General features: G+C 38.0%; 1 protein-coding gene across 1 annotated transcript in view; it reads left to right on the top strand.

Moving 5' to 3' along the window:
* The window catches only part of MYO16 (myosin XVI), a gene marked incomplete at both ends in the record, with an annotated part of 300019 nt that overhangs the window by 104109 nt on the left and 179775 nt on the right, over positions 1–16135 (top strand). The window contains 4 exon segments of the mRNA XM_084276764.1: positions 2784–2859; positions 4158–4311; positions 9314–9464; positions 15709–15819. Of these exon segments, the coding sequence (XP_084132890.1) occupies positions 2784–2859; positions 4158–4311; positions 9314–9464; positions 15709–15819 (492 nt within the window).

Below are 16135 nucleotides of genomic sequence, written 5' to 3'. Positions count from 1 at the left end.
AGGACTGGGCATGGTGCACCAGGGGTGGCCTGACCAGCACTTAGTGGGGAAGGATCACCTCTCCTGACACGCTGGCCAAGGTGCATTGCTGGCTCATATTCAATTTGGTGTTTACCAGAAGCCCCAGGTCCTTTACTGTAAAGCTCCTTTCCAGCCAGGCAGCCCCCAGCATGTACTAGTACCTGGAGTGACTCTTCCCCAGTTGCAGAAATTTGTACTTCTCTGTGCTGAACTTCACATGGCTTCCTCATCCCATTTCTCCAGTCTGTCAAAGTCCCCCTGGATTGCAGCACAATCCTCTGGCATTTCAGCCACTTCTCCCAGTCTGGTGGCATCTGGAAACTTGCTAAGGGTGCTCTCTGCCCCTTCATCCAGATCATTAATGAAAACATTGAACGGAATTGGACCGAATACTGACCCCTGGGGTACACCCCTAGTTACTGTCCTCCACCTAGACTTCTTGCCACTGAACACCGTCCTCTGGGCCCAAATATTGAGCCATCTTTCAATGCACTTGAATGATGGCCCCTTGCCTCTTTTTCTGTTTGGGACGCATCGCATCAGAACAGCCTGTAATGGAAGGTGACAGTAAAGCTTTGGGGATACTTTGAAGGCATCCTTACTTGTGTAAGGTGCAGCCTAGAAAAAGCACAGAAATATGTATTTGAAACATGTATCACAGACTGATGTGAAGTGGTAACTGGAGTGTGAACACCGAGTGAGTGGGTCTGTGAAGGCCTTTGAAAATGAGGGAAAGCAGTTTCTGGCTTGGTGAAAAAGCTCTTGGCTTTTTCATTTGTATGAAATTGTCAGACACAACTCCGGGAAGGAAGAATCAAAATATATATTGCCATTTGATTACTTCATTAGATACTGCAGTTTTCCTCAACACAGTCACATCGATTTTGTATTAGTAACTCTGCAACTGAAATACCTTTTTATAGTGGTATTTCTCTGCAATTATTCTACAAAGATTTCTACTGTTAGGCACAGTTCTGAAGATCTGGCAACTGGATTTTAAAACACTCCTTCTAAAATATAATTGTAAGTGGTTAAATTTCAGACTGCTTTGCATGTCCAAAAGCAGGTAATTGAAATTAGTAGTGACCTGAATACCTTAGTCTTGGTGATGTGCATCAAGGTTTTGTCACAGGAATCATTTCTTTGGCAGCAGGAAGCGTTGACCTTGCAGCATGGAAGGGACTCCTTGTGGCATAAAGCCAGAACTTTGCTAACCCAAAAAGCTGTGGTTTTTTACTAAACTGAAAGTACATACCTGCATGCGTACATACGAACCAACCAACCCCTTGACAGGGCCACTACCACTTTTCAGAAGGGCTGCTAATGAGATTATGCAACTGCTGCTGATTTAGTCAGCTCAATGACTACGAACACTTCATTTTTTCCTAATAAAAACCCTCAGAGATATATGTGTTGAGGGTTCTCAGTTGAAAGCAGGGTTAATTGGATTTGGAAATAAACTTGTTATGGCTTCTTCCTTGCTTTCACAGTTTGCTGAATTTTTTTGCTGCTATAGCCGGATTTCAAAACCAGCATTAGAAAGCTGAGGAGAGCAAGATAATTTTGTAGAAATTTGCAACAGTATTTTTCTGGTTTTCTGGGATTAGAAATTGGGGGTGGGAGGGTGGGGCGGGGAGAAGGGACTGGTATTGTGTTTAAGTGATTCCTACTTACCATGGTATTTTGTAGTAAGTTGCTGCCGGTGTACTGAATCCATACTGAATTTTATTATTTTTATTGCAATGCTATCATTCCTTTTTAGCTTTTTAAATATGTATATATTTATCTATCTATTTATTTATTTATTGCTTGTTTTTATGCCAAATTGCTTTTCCTTGGCTGCCATCCAATTCGGGTCTCATTTTTCTGTAGTCCTTCTGCTCTGAAGAATCCTTTCTTTTCTGGACATCTTATTTCCCTCCTGTGCTCATCTTGGCCTCCCCTGTTGGTTAAATATATATTACAAATTCTGTTTGGTTTAGCGTATATCCAAAAGTGCAAACCACTCTCTTTCAGTTGAGCTCTATATTCACATTGTAAATGTATCTTTTGCTACTCATGCAGTTTCTTACTCCTTTCTGACCAACCAATTTAGCAGGGTAGACATCACTACAGCTTTTGATGGAGAACTCTCTCTGGAGACCTCGGTGCGGCGAGAGAAGATCTCACTAAAAACAGTTGCTTGCAGTGTTCTTGCAGGAATTGAAAAATTTGTTTTAAACTTTTTCATTATCCAATACCCTACCCTGTATTGTACTATAATTGCTACCATTACTAACACATTAAATGGATTTGGTAAATATCAGATAAATGTGCCAATTTCTACTACTGACAGAGAACAGATTTACTTCCATGATGGCCGTGAGTCAGATCCTTTTGTCAGTGATAGTTCACATTTGTTGACTCAGTCGGCCATAAAGAAATATCTGTGATCTAAGTCATGACAGGTGGTGATGGAGGGTTAATTTTTTTTTTCTCTACTGGTGGGGATGTGTTTACATGCATAAGGCTGGAGGGAGACTTTGAGGGTGCAGTTATGCTGAGGGTGCACTAAAGTTGTATGAGAACTGTGTTTTATTCTGCCTTTTGGGAGTTACACCAATGTGCGTAGTAGCTGCAGAAGGTGGTATGGTGGAGGTCCTGCCTGTGGTTTATCATACGATTGCAGCTGCTGCAGGAAGGAATGAATAAACTGAATGACACGTATACTGCTCCTGTCCAACTTCTGCCATTTCAAATTCCTCTGTTTTCACCCATTTTAGACCAGCCTTGTGAAGCTGCTTTTGATGCACTGGGCAAATCCCAATCTTCTTAACTGCAATAATGAAAAACCTTCAGGTAGGTGAAAAGCCATGTATATTATGCATGTATTAGTTACTGTGACACTAGTTTTCTTTCTTTCTTTTACACACACAGAGGCATACATACGTGTGTGTCTGCATATCGTTTATATAGTGTTTAGAGTTATATACACATACACATGTGCATATATCTTTTTTTCATGCATTGTTCAGAAATGCTAATCATGATCACATGGTATGCCGTATCAAATGATAGCAATTTTTTCCACTGTTTATTTTTAGTTACATTTCTCCATTGTAAGTTAGTGCCTTGGTAGTAGCTACATTTACACTCCTTCAGTGACTTCGTACTGAGTTCCTTTCTCTGTCTTAGCTGAACTGGAACCTCTTTGGCTGTTGACTGAAAGAAAAAATTAACCATCCAATTTTCAAGTGTAACGCCTGCTGTTTCCTACAGGAGGTAGCCCCATCTTAGATCAGATAGCAACAGTGAGCTGAAGCATTTGCTCTAGAGGTAGCAGAATTCTAGAGTTTATTAGGTTGGAGTGGACTTCAGATCAACTGGTCTAACCCAGTGACGAAAGCAGGGTTAATGCAGTGATGCTAGATAGCAGTATTGGGGAGAAGAAACATGCAGTTGTTCAACCCTCTATGCCTAGGATAAAATGAAGAAGGAACATTGTTATGCAGAAAATTGAGTATTTCTAACAGGTTATGAGGAGAACATCTTTTGCTTTATGAATTAAGATATCTTATGCTTCAAATAATGTGCCACCTACAAATACACTCACAGTGAAAATTGTTTGTGGTTACATAGATGCCAGTTTGCATCTGTATAAAGGGCAATGGACCAAACCAAGATCATCTAACAATGAAGCTAGTGTAGTATGTATTTAACACAGTTGAGCTAACTATATTTCTGGTCTGCAGATACAACACATTTCAGCACTTATATATGTGCAAGACATATAAATATAGTTTGTAGAAACATAAAAGGTTTGAAAGGATTTCAGTGCATGTTTTCATTAGAATACAGAGTTGGAAACAGTTGTGTTGCTTTTCCCGAAGTCCAGTGAATTATTGAATAATACTTCAGCTCACCACACAGTGAGAATGGTTTTGAGGTTTTGCAAATAGCAAACTTAATTCCATGCTGATTTTACTTTGCCTTTGTTTTCTCAGTAATTTCAAGTAATATTTTATGATCGATATCTGAACAACTCTTTTCATGTTTTCTAACCAGATGCATAACCTTAATATGCTCTAGAGATTCAAACTGAAAGGAGCTTTTCTGCAGTTTTCTTTGTCTGATATTTGGGTGTTCCAATGTCTTAGATGTTGCAGCTTCTGAGTTTATTGAGGAAATGCTTCTGAAGGCAGAAGCTGTTTGGGACGAAAAAATGAAAGACCCTGTAGCTGTTTCTACTTTATCTCAAGAAGAGCCATATGAAGAGATTATCCATGATCTGCCCACAATTTCCAATAAACTGTAAGTGTTTCTGTTGTTAAGAGTGATGAACTGATTTTATATTATCATTTGAACCATATTTGTCAGTCTGTGAAATCTGTCTGTATGTCCACGGAGATACTTAAAACCCATCTGGAAAAGGTCCTGGGCAACCAGCAGTATATGTCCCTCCTTAAGCAGGGGGGTTCACAAGATGCCCTCTACAAGTCCCTTCCAACCTCAACCATTCTGTGATTTTGTGATTCTGTGCAATTTGATGGGTCAAGGAAATCTTTCATATTGGAAATCTACTGAATCATCTTTTGTATCTCTCAACTCTTTTGTGCAGCCTTAATTCTACAAATATAGACATTGTTATAACTGCCAGTAAAATTATCTGGAGTTGCCTTTTCAGAATTATTAGAGGTTAATACATCTTTTTATTAAGGTGGATGGGAATAGTATAGTGAAACTACCATTGCTCGTGAAAGAAGCAGGAACATGTCCTGAAAGTAAAAATAATATGTGCAATCACAGATAAAATGACACAAGTTACAAACTTATAGTTGGATTTATACCACTTAAAAAGGGAAGTAAGAAAGGAAACAAAGTTTTATGCACTTAGGGAAAACCCTTTTCCTCCTTTCTAATGCTCAGCTTTACTCCAGGTACCTCTTCTCTTCCCCCTTGTTATTGCTGCAAATTACACTTAATCCCTTCAGTGAGGGATTCAGAGTTAAACAGGGCAGGATTGCAGTTATTTGTCTCTGCCACTCCTTCCTTCTTGCTCTTCTCCTGTGCTTTGGCATGGGTCCTCCACAAGCTGCAGTGCCTTCAGGAGTTGCCACTCCTTCCTTCTTGCTCTTCTCCTGTGCTTTGGCATGGGTCCTCCACAAGCTGCAGTGCCTTCAGGAGTTACCTGCTCCAGCATAGCTCCTCCAAGGCCACAGTGCCTTCAGGGAAACACCTGCTCTGGTGTTAACCTGTCCACAGGCTGCAGACCTTCCAGGGGTGTCCCTGCACCATTGTGGCTCCTCTGTGTGCCACACAGGAAAAGAGCAAACGGGAGGCAGTGGCAGAGAGACATAACTGAAGTCATTTCAGGAGGTGGTGGTGTCTGCTCTGCTGTGGAGCGCCTCCTACTCCTCAGACCTTAGCGGTCCCTCCTCTGTTTCTTGGTCATTTTGTTTTGTCTTCCTCTCTCCCTGTGGCATTTTCTGTCCTTTCTTAAATATGTTTTCACAGAGGTGCCACCAGCTTGGCCAAGAGGCTGAACTGTGTCCTGCGGTGGGTCCAAGGCAGAGCTGGCTGAAACTGGCAGAAACTGGCTGAAACTGGCACAAGCAGCATATGGCCTCTTCCCAGAGACTTCCCTGCAGCCCCTTTGCTACCAAAACCTCACAGCTTATCCCCAGTAGAGTCATTTGCAGGAAATGCACTTTACTCATTACATTATATATATTTTAACAGTATCTCATTATAAGGCATTTACAAATGTGCTTGTGGTGTACCATTAATTAATGTATTGCCACCTTATCTAAGCATTTCTTGCTGTTTTGAATAAAATGGTGGAACCTGACCCATGAAAATGGGTAGCAGTAGAGGCCAGCAAATAGGGAGGTGCCTTCATGTTGGAGACCACATTGTGATATAATCAACATTTGTCTGTCCTTTCTATTACCAATGTGAGCTTCTTTGAAGGTTGATCAAGGAAATTAACTAAAGGAAGAATTTTAATAGTGCCATGATGTCTTTTGAAGGTTGAGCAATGCAGCAAACCTATGGCCTGTGCTGGAAAGTTTTTGCCAGTTTTATTTCTAAAATCAGAAGAAATACTGTTACTGCAGTGGCAAAAATACCCACCCCAGAATACACTAATAGCAATAACTTAGAGTTCAGGAAATTAAATTTGGCTGTATCTGTTTAAAGGTGACTTTATATTTCAGGTATGGCTGCAGTGAACACCACTGCACTTCAGTAGTACATGTGCTTGTAAAAATGTTCTTCATGAAATGGTCCCTAAACACACAGAGAATGCAGTCATCTAGGCAGTAATAAATACAAAAAAATTAGGAGCTTATGCTCAAATGCAAAACTAATGCCATTATATGTTTTCTGACACTTGTATAAGGAAGTAAATATTAATTATGGTATTGGACGTATTTCAAAATCAGCAGAAGACTGTGAAATAAAATACACATGGATATGTTCACAACAACAAAGCAGAAAAATTATGACCTTTTTTTTTTTACAGAGCATTTCCATTTTATCATCTCGGCAGCAACTTGGATTTCAATTATTCTAGTGGTTTCAAACACTTGTCTGTTTAATCCATTCTGACGTTTCTGTTCTATAACTTTAAAAAGCTTTTTAGGCTGAAATTTCAGTTTCATTATGCAGTTTATGGGTGTGAACTGGCATAAAAATTGTGTGGAGGATCACAGAATTGCCTATGGTTCCCATTTTTTTGTAGCATTAATTTTTTCGTAGAAACTGGAGGATGGCAACCTGTAGAAAACCATTACATTTTATCTAAAAAAAAACCCACAAAGCAACAAAAAGCTTCAGATTAATTCCATATAAGATGGTTTGTACATAAAAAAAATGAAAATTACTATTCCTTCATATAACATGCAGGATTTTTTCGTGGTTAGGTATGCCGGTAGCAACAGGCCTACCTTGTGCAAATAAGATTACCCTAGATAACTCTCCTTCCTGTCTATTATGCAACATTATTTTGGCTTAAGTCTCCCATTGTGGTTAATTATCTATTAATTATCCATTATTTTTCATAAAAGAAGACAGTTCATGCTAATCCACTTGCCTATATTAACATAAAATCTTCCTTTGTGCTCTCATGTAGTTCCATTTTCAATGGTATTGCTTATCTTCATTTTGTGACTAATAGAAATAAATACAAATGTTAATAGAAATATGTATTTTTTAAAGTCACTGTTTTCTGCAAACATTTTATTTCAGTTTGGTTTATTTTTTACAGTGGCTTCTTAAAGCTGAGTCATATTGAACTATAAGAGTAATTTAAACAGTTTTTTCTTTCTTGCAATCATTCACATTTTTGTTACATGAATTGTATGTCAACATTTCCATCACAAATTCCTATTAATATGTCACGAATGCACATAAATTATAGGTTGCTCTCCTGTACATCAATACATGGAACATGCCTGTTAAGCCATGTTATTATTCTCCTCTTAAGGGCAAAATATATCTCTGAAAAACAGTAGGCACTTTTTTTCACTCACACTTTGCTGTGATTTGTAATCTATTCCTCTCTTTTGTGACAACTGGAAAGTGTATTTTCAGGGAGTTTACAGATTAATTTTAAGAAGTGCTTTTAACGTGTATTGTGTAGTTAAAAAAAAAGTAATAAGATTAAACAGGTAAGATTCAAAAAAATCTTGGACCTTCACAATTTAAAAGAAATATCCCATGAATCATGGAAAGGTTTGAGTTGGAAGGGACCCTAAAGATCATCTACTTTCAACCCCCCTGCCATGGGCAGAGATACCCTCCACTAGCCCAGGTTGCCCAAAGCCCCATCCAACCTGTCCCTGAATACTGCCAGGGAGGGGGCAGCCTGTGCCAAGGCCTCACCCCCCCTCACAGGAAAGAATTTCTTCCTAATTTCTTATCTAAATCAATCTCCTTCAACCTAAGGCCACTACCCCTTGTCCTATCACTCCATGTCCTTGTAAACAGCCAGCTTTCCTGTAGGTCCCCTTCAGGTACTAGAAGGTTGCAATAAGGTCTCCCCAGAGCCTTCTCCAGGCTGAAGAAGTCCAGCTCTTGGCCTGTCTTCATAGGAAAGATACTGCAGCCCACTTGAAATTTTTGTGTCACTCCACTGGACTTGCTTCAACAGCTCCATGTCTTTCTTGTACTGGGGACCCCAGAGCTGGATGCAGTACTGCAGGTGGGGTCTCATGAAAGCAGAGCAGAGGGACAGAATCACCTCCCTCAGCCTGCTGGTCAGCTGTTCTGATGCAGCCCAGGATACAGTTGGCTTTCTGATACAGTCAGTGCACATTGCTGGCTCTTGCTGAGCACTTCATCAATCAACACTCCCAAGTCTTTCTCCTCTCCATTCTCTGCATAGCCTGTAGTTGTACTTGGGATTGCCCCAACCCATTTGCACTTGGTCTTGTTGAACTTCATGAAGTTTACATGGGTCCATCTCTCAAGCCTGTCCCTCTGGACAAGGGAGCGTGTTGACCGACCGCACAGCTTGATGTTATTGGCAAACTTGCTGAAGGTGCACTCAGTCCCACCGTCCACATTGCTGACAAAGATATTAATCAGAAAGTTAAAGTGGCAGTGCTTTGGTTTTTAGTATTTAAAATAATTTGGCTTATGCTTTTCTTTAAATATGTCCCTTTTTTCTGTGATTAAATCTTAAAAATAATCCAGACCGAAGAAATCTGAACAGTTTTGGACAATAGCAAAAGACTATTTAAAAAAGAATTGTGTATGGTTGCAATAATCTCAAAGTCTGCTGTTTGCCATAGCATATCACAAATTCAAAGCAGCGTTTGGTCATAAAATACATCTTAGACATTGTCTGACTAAAAGTAAGCTAAAAAGTAGTGGAATTTATTTTTAACTATAACAGGAATATATGTATTATTGAATTATTTTTAAAATATATTATTTTTCAAAAGAGTATTGTGTAGGTAAATTGTGTATTTTAAATTCAGTTTCCAAATGGGCTATTGATTTGCCAGCCTAGCGCTGTCAAAAGCAGACTCATGCATATTCTCTGTGGCTTGCTCAGTTCTGCTTCAGAAAATATATGCATAAAGGTGAATTTGAAATCAAAGTGTTTTGCCCTGAGTCTTTCAGAACACACCAACCTATGTGAACAGTTTATTTCTCCCCTGTTTCTGTTTTGTACTTGGTCCAGGAACTCGTGTCTCAGCCCTGAATTGTGTCTTCGTTTTGTGTTCGTGCCACCCACATTTGGCAATCCTTTGTTTGTCTGACATCTTCAGGAGGAGTCTAATTGCTTTATTGATTCTCTTTGTAGCAATCCCCTGGCTTTACCGATTGCCAAGCAAGACAGTTTGCTGGAGAAGGACACCATGTTTAAGGATGCAGCTAAAGGTTTATGTAAGCAACAATCTCAAGACAGTGCATCTGAAAATGTCACGGTGAACCCTACAGCCAAACTTGAACAGGTAACAGCATGTAGTTTCTTGCAATGTTTGATAGAGCTCAGGTCTGAAAATTGTAAACTTAATGAAGCTGAAGATGATAGCCATTTTCACTCCCCTCACCAGACAGCAGTATTATTTGCACAGTGGAGCCTGGTCTCCTCAATCACTCCCTGTGATCAGCCTGGCCCTGCAAAAAGAGTTCCCTCCTCTCTGCAGGTTAAACAGGTGCTTCCTACCAGCTTCTGGTAGGCTCAGGGGCTGTGGCAGGCTGTGTAGGGCTCAGAGCTCCTCCAACTCGATTCATGCTTCACAACAGGCAAGGGACAACTGTTAGCACTGTCCAAAGTGTGCTCTTGTCTCTACCTCCAGTTTACAGAGGAGAGAAGCACAACCTGGGAGGCTAAAAAATAACATCTAAGGATTATTAAGTTGCAAAATAAGTGACTGTAATTTAAAGATAGGAATCGCAGGATTTACAGCTGCGATGTTAACTCTCTTTCTTGTGCTAATGCATTGGGATACAGGCACTGTTTGATTATTCGGACACCTTTGTCGTTTTCTCCACAGGATCAAAATCTCATTCAGTGTATAGGGCGAATTCAAAAGGAGATAATTATCTGTTGCTTGTAAATCTGCATGACCTAACTTTGAATGTTTAGAACTTGAATGATGTTTGATTGGAGGTTTGTTTTTCGGTAAGAGGTGTTTTACTTTCTGTTACATATGTTCGGGAAACACATATTCCAGAAGTGCTTAGGCATTTAAGGAAAAAAATCTGCTCTAGAATTGGGGGTGGAGAGGAGAATTTTCATGTAAAATAGTTTACTGTGAGTTTGAAGAATAGCAAAAGAGCAAGATAATGGTTCCATTTAAATTGTGTTCAGTTCAAAACCACTACATAACTGCTCTGCAGAATTATGCACACTCCACTGCCTTCTTTTTTTTTTTTTTTCTAAATGCATTTCAGAGGAATGTTTTAATCATATGAGAACAGTCAGTGAGTTCATGTGTCAATCATACCAATCCATCTCTGGAAATCCTCAGTTTTGCAATCCCATAGAGCACTCATTTCTCTATTCAGTCAGAAAATACCACAAGATGTTTCGCACTTGGCTTACACCTTGTTTCCATGTCATACAATTTCTGGCCTTGTTGACTGTGCAGTGATGTGATGAAAACACAGTCAATCCGAAAGAGAAGCACTACTTGTAAGAACAGTAAACTAACCCTATTAGGAGGAACTCTCCTCTAATTTTAAGAAAAGAGATGGAGGTCTTTCTTTATCTTAGGGTCTTGCTGAGATTATCACTTGCTTCTAAATGTTCCACAGGAATGTAGACAAGAACATATATACTTACTTCTGCTTCATTCTGTTTTGGTGTGGATCTAGCTAAAATTATTCAAGTTTTCACTATCTCTAGATTACACTTTTGCTCTATAGTTTGTGCAATAAAACATGCAGAAAGTGATTGTGAGAAGAGCATCTAATCTCCTAGCTGCCAAAGAGCAACCAAAGGTTTTGATGGTGGTATTTTTCTCCCCCAACATGATTCAGGCTCCCAGGGCAGATTTTCAAAACTTTGCTCCTTGTACTGTTTCACCATACTTCAGTGACACTTCCCACAGCAGTTACACTTCAAAGACAAGGCAGCAGAATTAGAGGTGAATATCTTTTGGCTCCATTAGCTGAGAAATTTTCACAGAAAACTGCCTGCGACATTTTACTCTATGTAAGCTAGCAGAAATGTCTATCTTGTGGCCTTTTAAAAGCAGTAGAAACTACAAAGCATGCCCAGCATCTACAGTTGCTGAGTAAGGGGTGATTCTCCTTTGGGAATGTGTAAGCAGGAACAATCCTATCTGGAAAATCAGCACTAATGTGAGGTATGTTAGAAACTGTGGTGTTTCAGCTGTTGGGTTTTTAAATGACTGACTGCATTAAAAAAAAAAAAAGGTTAATTGAACTTCTCCATTGTCAAGGGCTTAATCAGTTTCAGCTTTGATGGACAAAAGTGTGCAAAGCAGTTTAATCAATTCAGGAAATAGTTTAATTTTAGTAAGCTAAAGAATCCCCATATTTTTCATCAGATGAAATGATGAAACCTGTTGGATTTTTTTGGAAGTTACATAATTGTGATCGTGGAAACTAGACTTTGTTGTTGTTTCAGCAAGTTCTTATTGTTGATGTTTTATGGTTTTATTTATTGGCAGCCTCATTTTTTTATGGAAGCTGCAGTAATTTATGACTTACTATGAGCAGTGATTTGATTCTTGTATTCTCTTCTCTTGTGGAATAAGGAGATACCTATCACAGGGTGGTCTCTGGCCCCAGGAATCAAATGTCATTGTACTTGAATAGGCTCATTAATGTGAAGACAGTGATTGTATTCTATACTACTTGTCATGCATTATGAACCGTAGGTATATGTATATCTCATATACAGTATGTAGATCTTAGGTTCCAGAAATATCTCCAAATAACACTTTTTAAATTTCACAATTTGGAAAGTAATTTTTTTATTTAGGGCTGATACCAAAGGAAGGCTTTGAACAGTCCCTTACCTCTGTTTCTGCCTTTCGGGTATACTAGTTGTAATGAGTTTCACTATCTTTTATTCTTACCAGTTGCATTTCAAACTACATTCAACATAATCATGTACTGTTTAATTTTTCAATAGGATATGTGGAGTCATTACTTATATGCTCATATATTATTAAAATAGACTAGCATGATATTTCTTATGCTTTCTGTGAGAAATTTCATACGTTCTTAGGTTATATGGCATAGAGATTAGGCCTTTATTGGGGGATCAGAGATAAAAAACCCATTTTGTTACATCCAAAACATGCATTATTAATCGAGAAAGCTCATAACTTCTTGGTTTTGAGAAAACCAACAGCTCAAATTTATAAGTAGCCTCCATTTTTTTTTTAATTGCAAAAATAATAAAAAAGCATTAATGAAAAGTTATTTCTCATGAGGTAAGTTTTTTTATTACATGAAGCGTAGGGATGGGGATCAAGTTGCTACATTGAGAAAGCATTTAGGGTCTCTCTTGGTTTGTATTAGCTTTTGCTTTTTCTCTAGATAAAACACATTCTTTGATCATCTGTAATGTCAAGGTCTGTGCTGCCAAACAAAGAAAGCAGTATGAATAATTTTCAGAATTTTACCATAGCTGGCAATTTCTCTTCATCTCATCTGGGAAGAGTATTTTTCTGATAGCAGTTTGAAATTACTGGCCTGGAATTTAATTATTTGCTTCACGCTACAAACAAATATAGATTAAATCTTTTATTTTTCTTAATTGGGTCTTTTTTTAAAACATATTTTGACTTTGGCTTGTAACTTGTGTTTAGATATTATTAGCCATATGAACTGTGTGACGGAGTATCTCCTGATGCCTCTCTGATTGTTCACTTACCACAAGGGACAACCGTATATATCGTAGTGTTACACATAACTACTAGAAAGCATACTTTTTTCAGTGATCTAAACATTTAAAAAAATAGAAATCATTAGGGATTATTATCTGAGCAGATTGTGAATACTGTTAAACATATATAATTTAATTGAGTAAATAGGAATCTTCTTTGTTAGCATTACAAAATTTTAAAAAACCCTAATATCTTCCAGAGGCACAGTTTTACTGAAACTTATGCTGTATTTATGCCTATTTTTTCTTATCTGTCTCGTAAAATATGCATCACACAATCAGTACGATAGCTGGATGCATCCATCGAGGCAAAAAGAAAAAATTCTCATTTGTATGCTCAGAAAACTAGATGAGGAGGATAGAATTTGAAGGACCCCCACAAATAAGTTATTAATACTGTAAATGCTGTTTACTACCAGGTCAAATAGGTTATGACTTTAATGCATTTAGAATTTCTAATTTCTGTGTGATTTATTTGTTCACTGAGCTGTGAATTTTGATGCAAAGAGTGTTAAAAATTGCTGAATCACCAAATCCTAAACTTCATAGGAAAAAAAAAAAGTTGTTGATGGAAAAAGATTTCAACTCCCTTAAGGAGTTCAACTGAGCAGTTCACGTTTCTAACCATCTATCTACAGACACATCTTTGGTTATACCTATATTACGAGATAAACCGAGCTAGGGGCTGTTCTCTGATCTAGGGATATGTGGGACATATCTGTGCACATCCATAAGACAGAACTCTTTCCTCCCTCAAAAGATGGGGCCATGTCCAAACAGTGTGTGGGACGTGACCATTGACATGTGATTGGAATGATACCAGGTATTATCTGCATTAGCCAAGAACGTACAAGGAAATGTGGTAACGCTTCCAAAAATATGGAGAACCCCATGACAGTGCTCGACTCCGAATCCTCCTTTTATTTACTAAGACAGAGTTTTTTCTCTAGCCTAGCAGAGGTTTGAACTTTATGGAGATAGATTAAGAGAAGTTTATTCTCTGGCACAGATGTTCTGAGTTTAGATAGGACACAAGGGAGTCGAGTGAAGACCTGCATCTGCTTTGTTCCTGTGAGCTGGGTGAGCACACTAATAAGGGGAGGAGGCCACAGGCTTCTGTCTTTCATCTGTTTTCCTCTACAAGAAACTTAAAATTAAGTTCTTGCAATTCTTTTGTTCATTTTGTTCTGTTTCAATTTGCATCATCAAAAACAAATGTCAAAATATAATTTACTTTTTTTTTTTTTTGGCCAAACAGAATTCTTGTTTTCTATCCAGCCTCAAATCCAACTGCCATGATTAAAAACAAAAAGAGCAAGAAATACCATCTTCTGTGTTACAGAAAAATCTGCATTCCCTTTAATGGATTGAGGAGTAAACATCTAGAATGGGCAGACAAAAAAACCCTGACAGATAGCAGACAACCTGTGTATTTTTTGTCTTGTTCAAACTCGTATTCTGCTTTCTGAGTCTGAAAATAGAAATATTTAAGAATAAAGTATTTTAAATAGGTAAAATAAGAATGAAGAGACATTATTAGCCTTACTTCATTAAGATGAAAGTTGTCATCAGTATCACACAGTGCAGCTCTGACAAGCATAGGAAGAGAACCCAGAGCATTGTGGTTTCTGACCTAGGCCTTGAACCTGCAGAAAAAATGGAAATTCAGTAGTTGGAGATCAAATTCCCAGTATTAAACACCAGTATCCATAGTTGTTGGGGTCTTTTCCTTGCCAGAAGCCCATTCCATATTCCTTCCAAAAATCCCAAGTGTGTTTGCTGCGGTCTCTGGTCTTCCTGCCATGTGCCACTGCCAGAGACTGAGGATAATGAGTTGTTCTCTAAGAAGGTGCAATGTCTGTTTTTCTCCTGAGCCTTCATCTTAAATACTACAATAGAACACAGAAATTTCTTCATTCTCCATTGTCAAAACATTCGCCAAGTATTTTACTAGACTCTGAAGGAACAATTCAAATAATTCTACCATCTTTCATGTGAGAATTTTCTTTTTGTAGGTATTCTCCTGAGATGCAAAAATGGTTTTCTTTGGGCTGACATAAAATTAAAGAATCAACCTACATTTTAACTATAGATCGTGTTTTATAAGTACACTGCTTAATGTATCAATGTTTATTTTGTCTTTAATAAAATTTCCCAGTGACTTTTCTTCTATCTCTTATTCTGTCTTTTGGATCTGGTTTTGGTTTTCTTACCAAACTTTACCTTCCAGAGCTATATTATCCCTTCTAAATCTCAAAATTATTAAACCCATTTCATTCACCGGTTTTTTGCTAAATGTGGCAGCTTCTGAATTTCTTCTGGTCACCTTGACAACATGATTCCCACTTATTATTAACTTCCTTCAATTCTGCAGGAAAAATTATAACAGAGTTTTAAATCCTCTATGATGAAGAGTACTGTGAGAGCTTGTTAAATACTGTGCAATAAATAGTTTACAAGATCACTAACTTTTATAGTCTTAAATTCTTCTGCCATAAACATCTAATGAAGAGTGTAGAATTGTATTTGACCTGGGAATCTTTATGGTTTCAGGGATAACAAATGGCACTCTGGTAGAAGTCTGAGTTCTTCAGAGCCCATCAGACTCACGCAGTTACACACCTTAACATTGATCATATATTTTGTTGTTCTTTCCTTGCTTAAGAATAATAATGTGTAATTATTTGGAAAAAGTGAAAATTTCTAGTTTCCTAATACATTTTTTTCCATGAATTCTAATGATCTAGTTTTATACTTCAGGTTAGAACATTAAAGGACAGAATGATAGGATGTGATGCTACTTTATTTCTCAAATTTGTGTTTTCTAGATCAAACTAATGCCTCCAGCTCCAAATGATGACCTGGCTTCTCTGAGTGAGCTCACAGACAGCAGCCTGCTTTATGAGATTCAGAAGCGTTTCAATAATAATCAGATATATGTGAGTTGCTATTCATAGCTATCAACAGAAAGCTTTCAAATAGAGAGTGAACAGCAGCAAAGGATTACTGTCATAAGTACCGAACAGTAGCCTGCCCCAGACTCGTGACTAATATTTAAATGAATCAAGACATACGTGTGTAAGCCCTGTAATTTCTCAAGTTTATATAGGAAAAACAGAAATACAAAATGGAATAACATATCAGATAGGTTTAGTTAAAATTTATTTCATGAAGCAAGTGTATTGGTAAAAATTGATGGGCATATGTGATCTTCCTACTCAAAGTACCAAAAGATCCTTCAATTTTTAAACGTTA

This window comes from Gallinula chloropus (assembly GCF_964237585.1).
Source record: "Gallinula chloropus genome assembly, chromosome: 1".
Taxonomy (NCBI): Eukaryota; Metazoa; Chordata; class Aves; order Gruiformes; family Rallidae; genus Gallinula; species Gallinula chloropus.
Note: the sequence above shows the minus strand (reverse complement) of the source record. Positions and strands in the feature narration are given on the sequence as shown.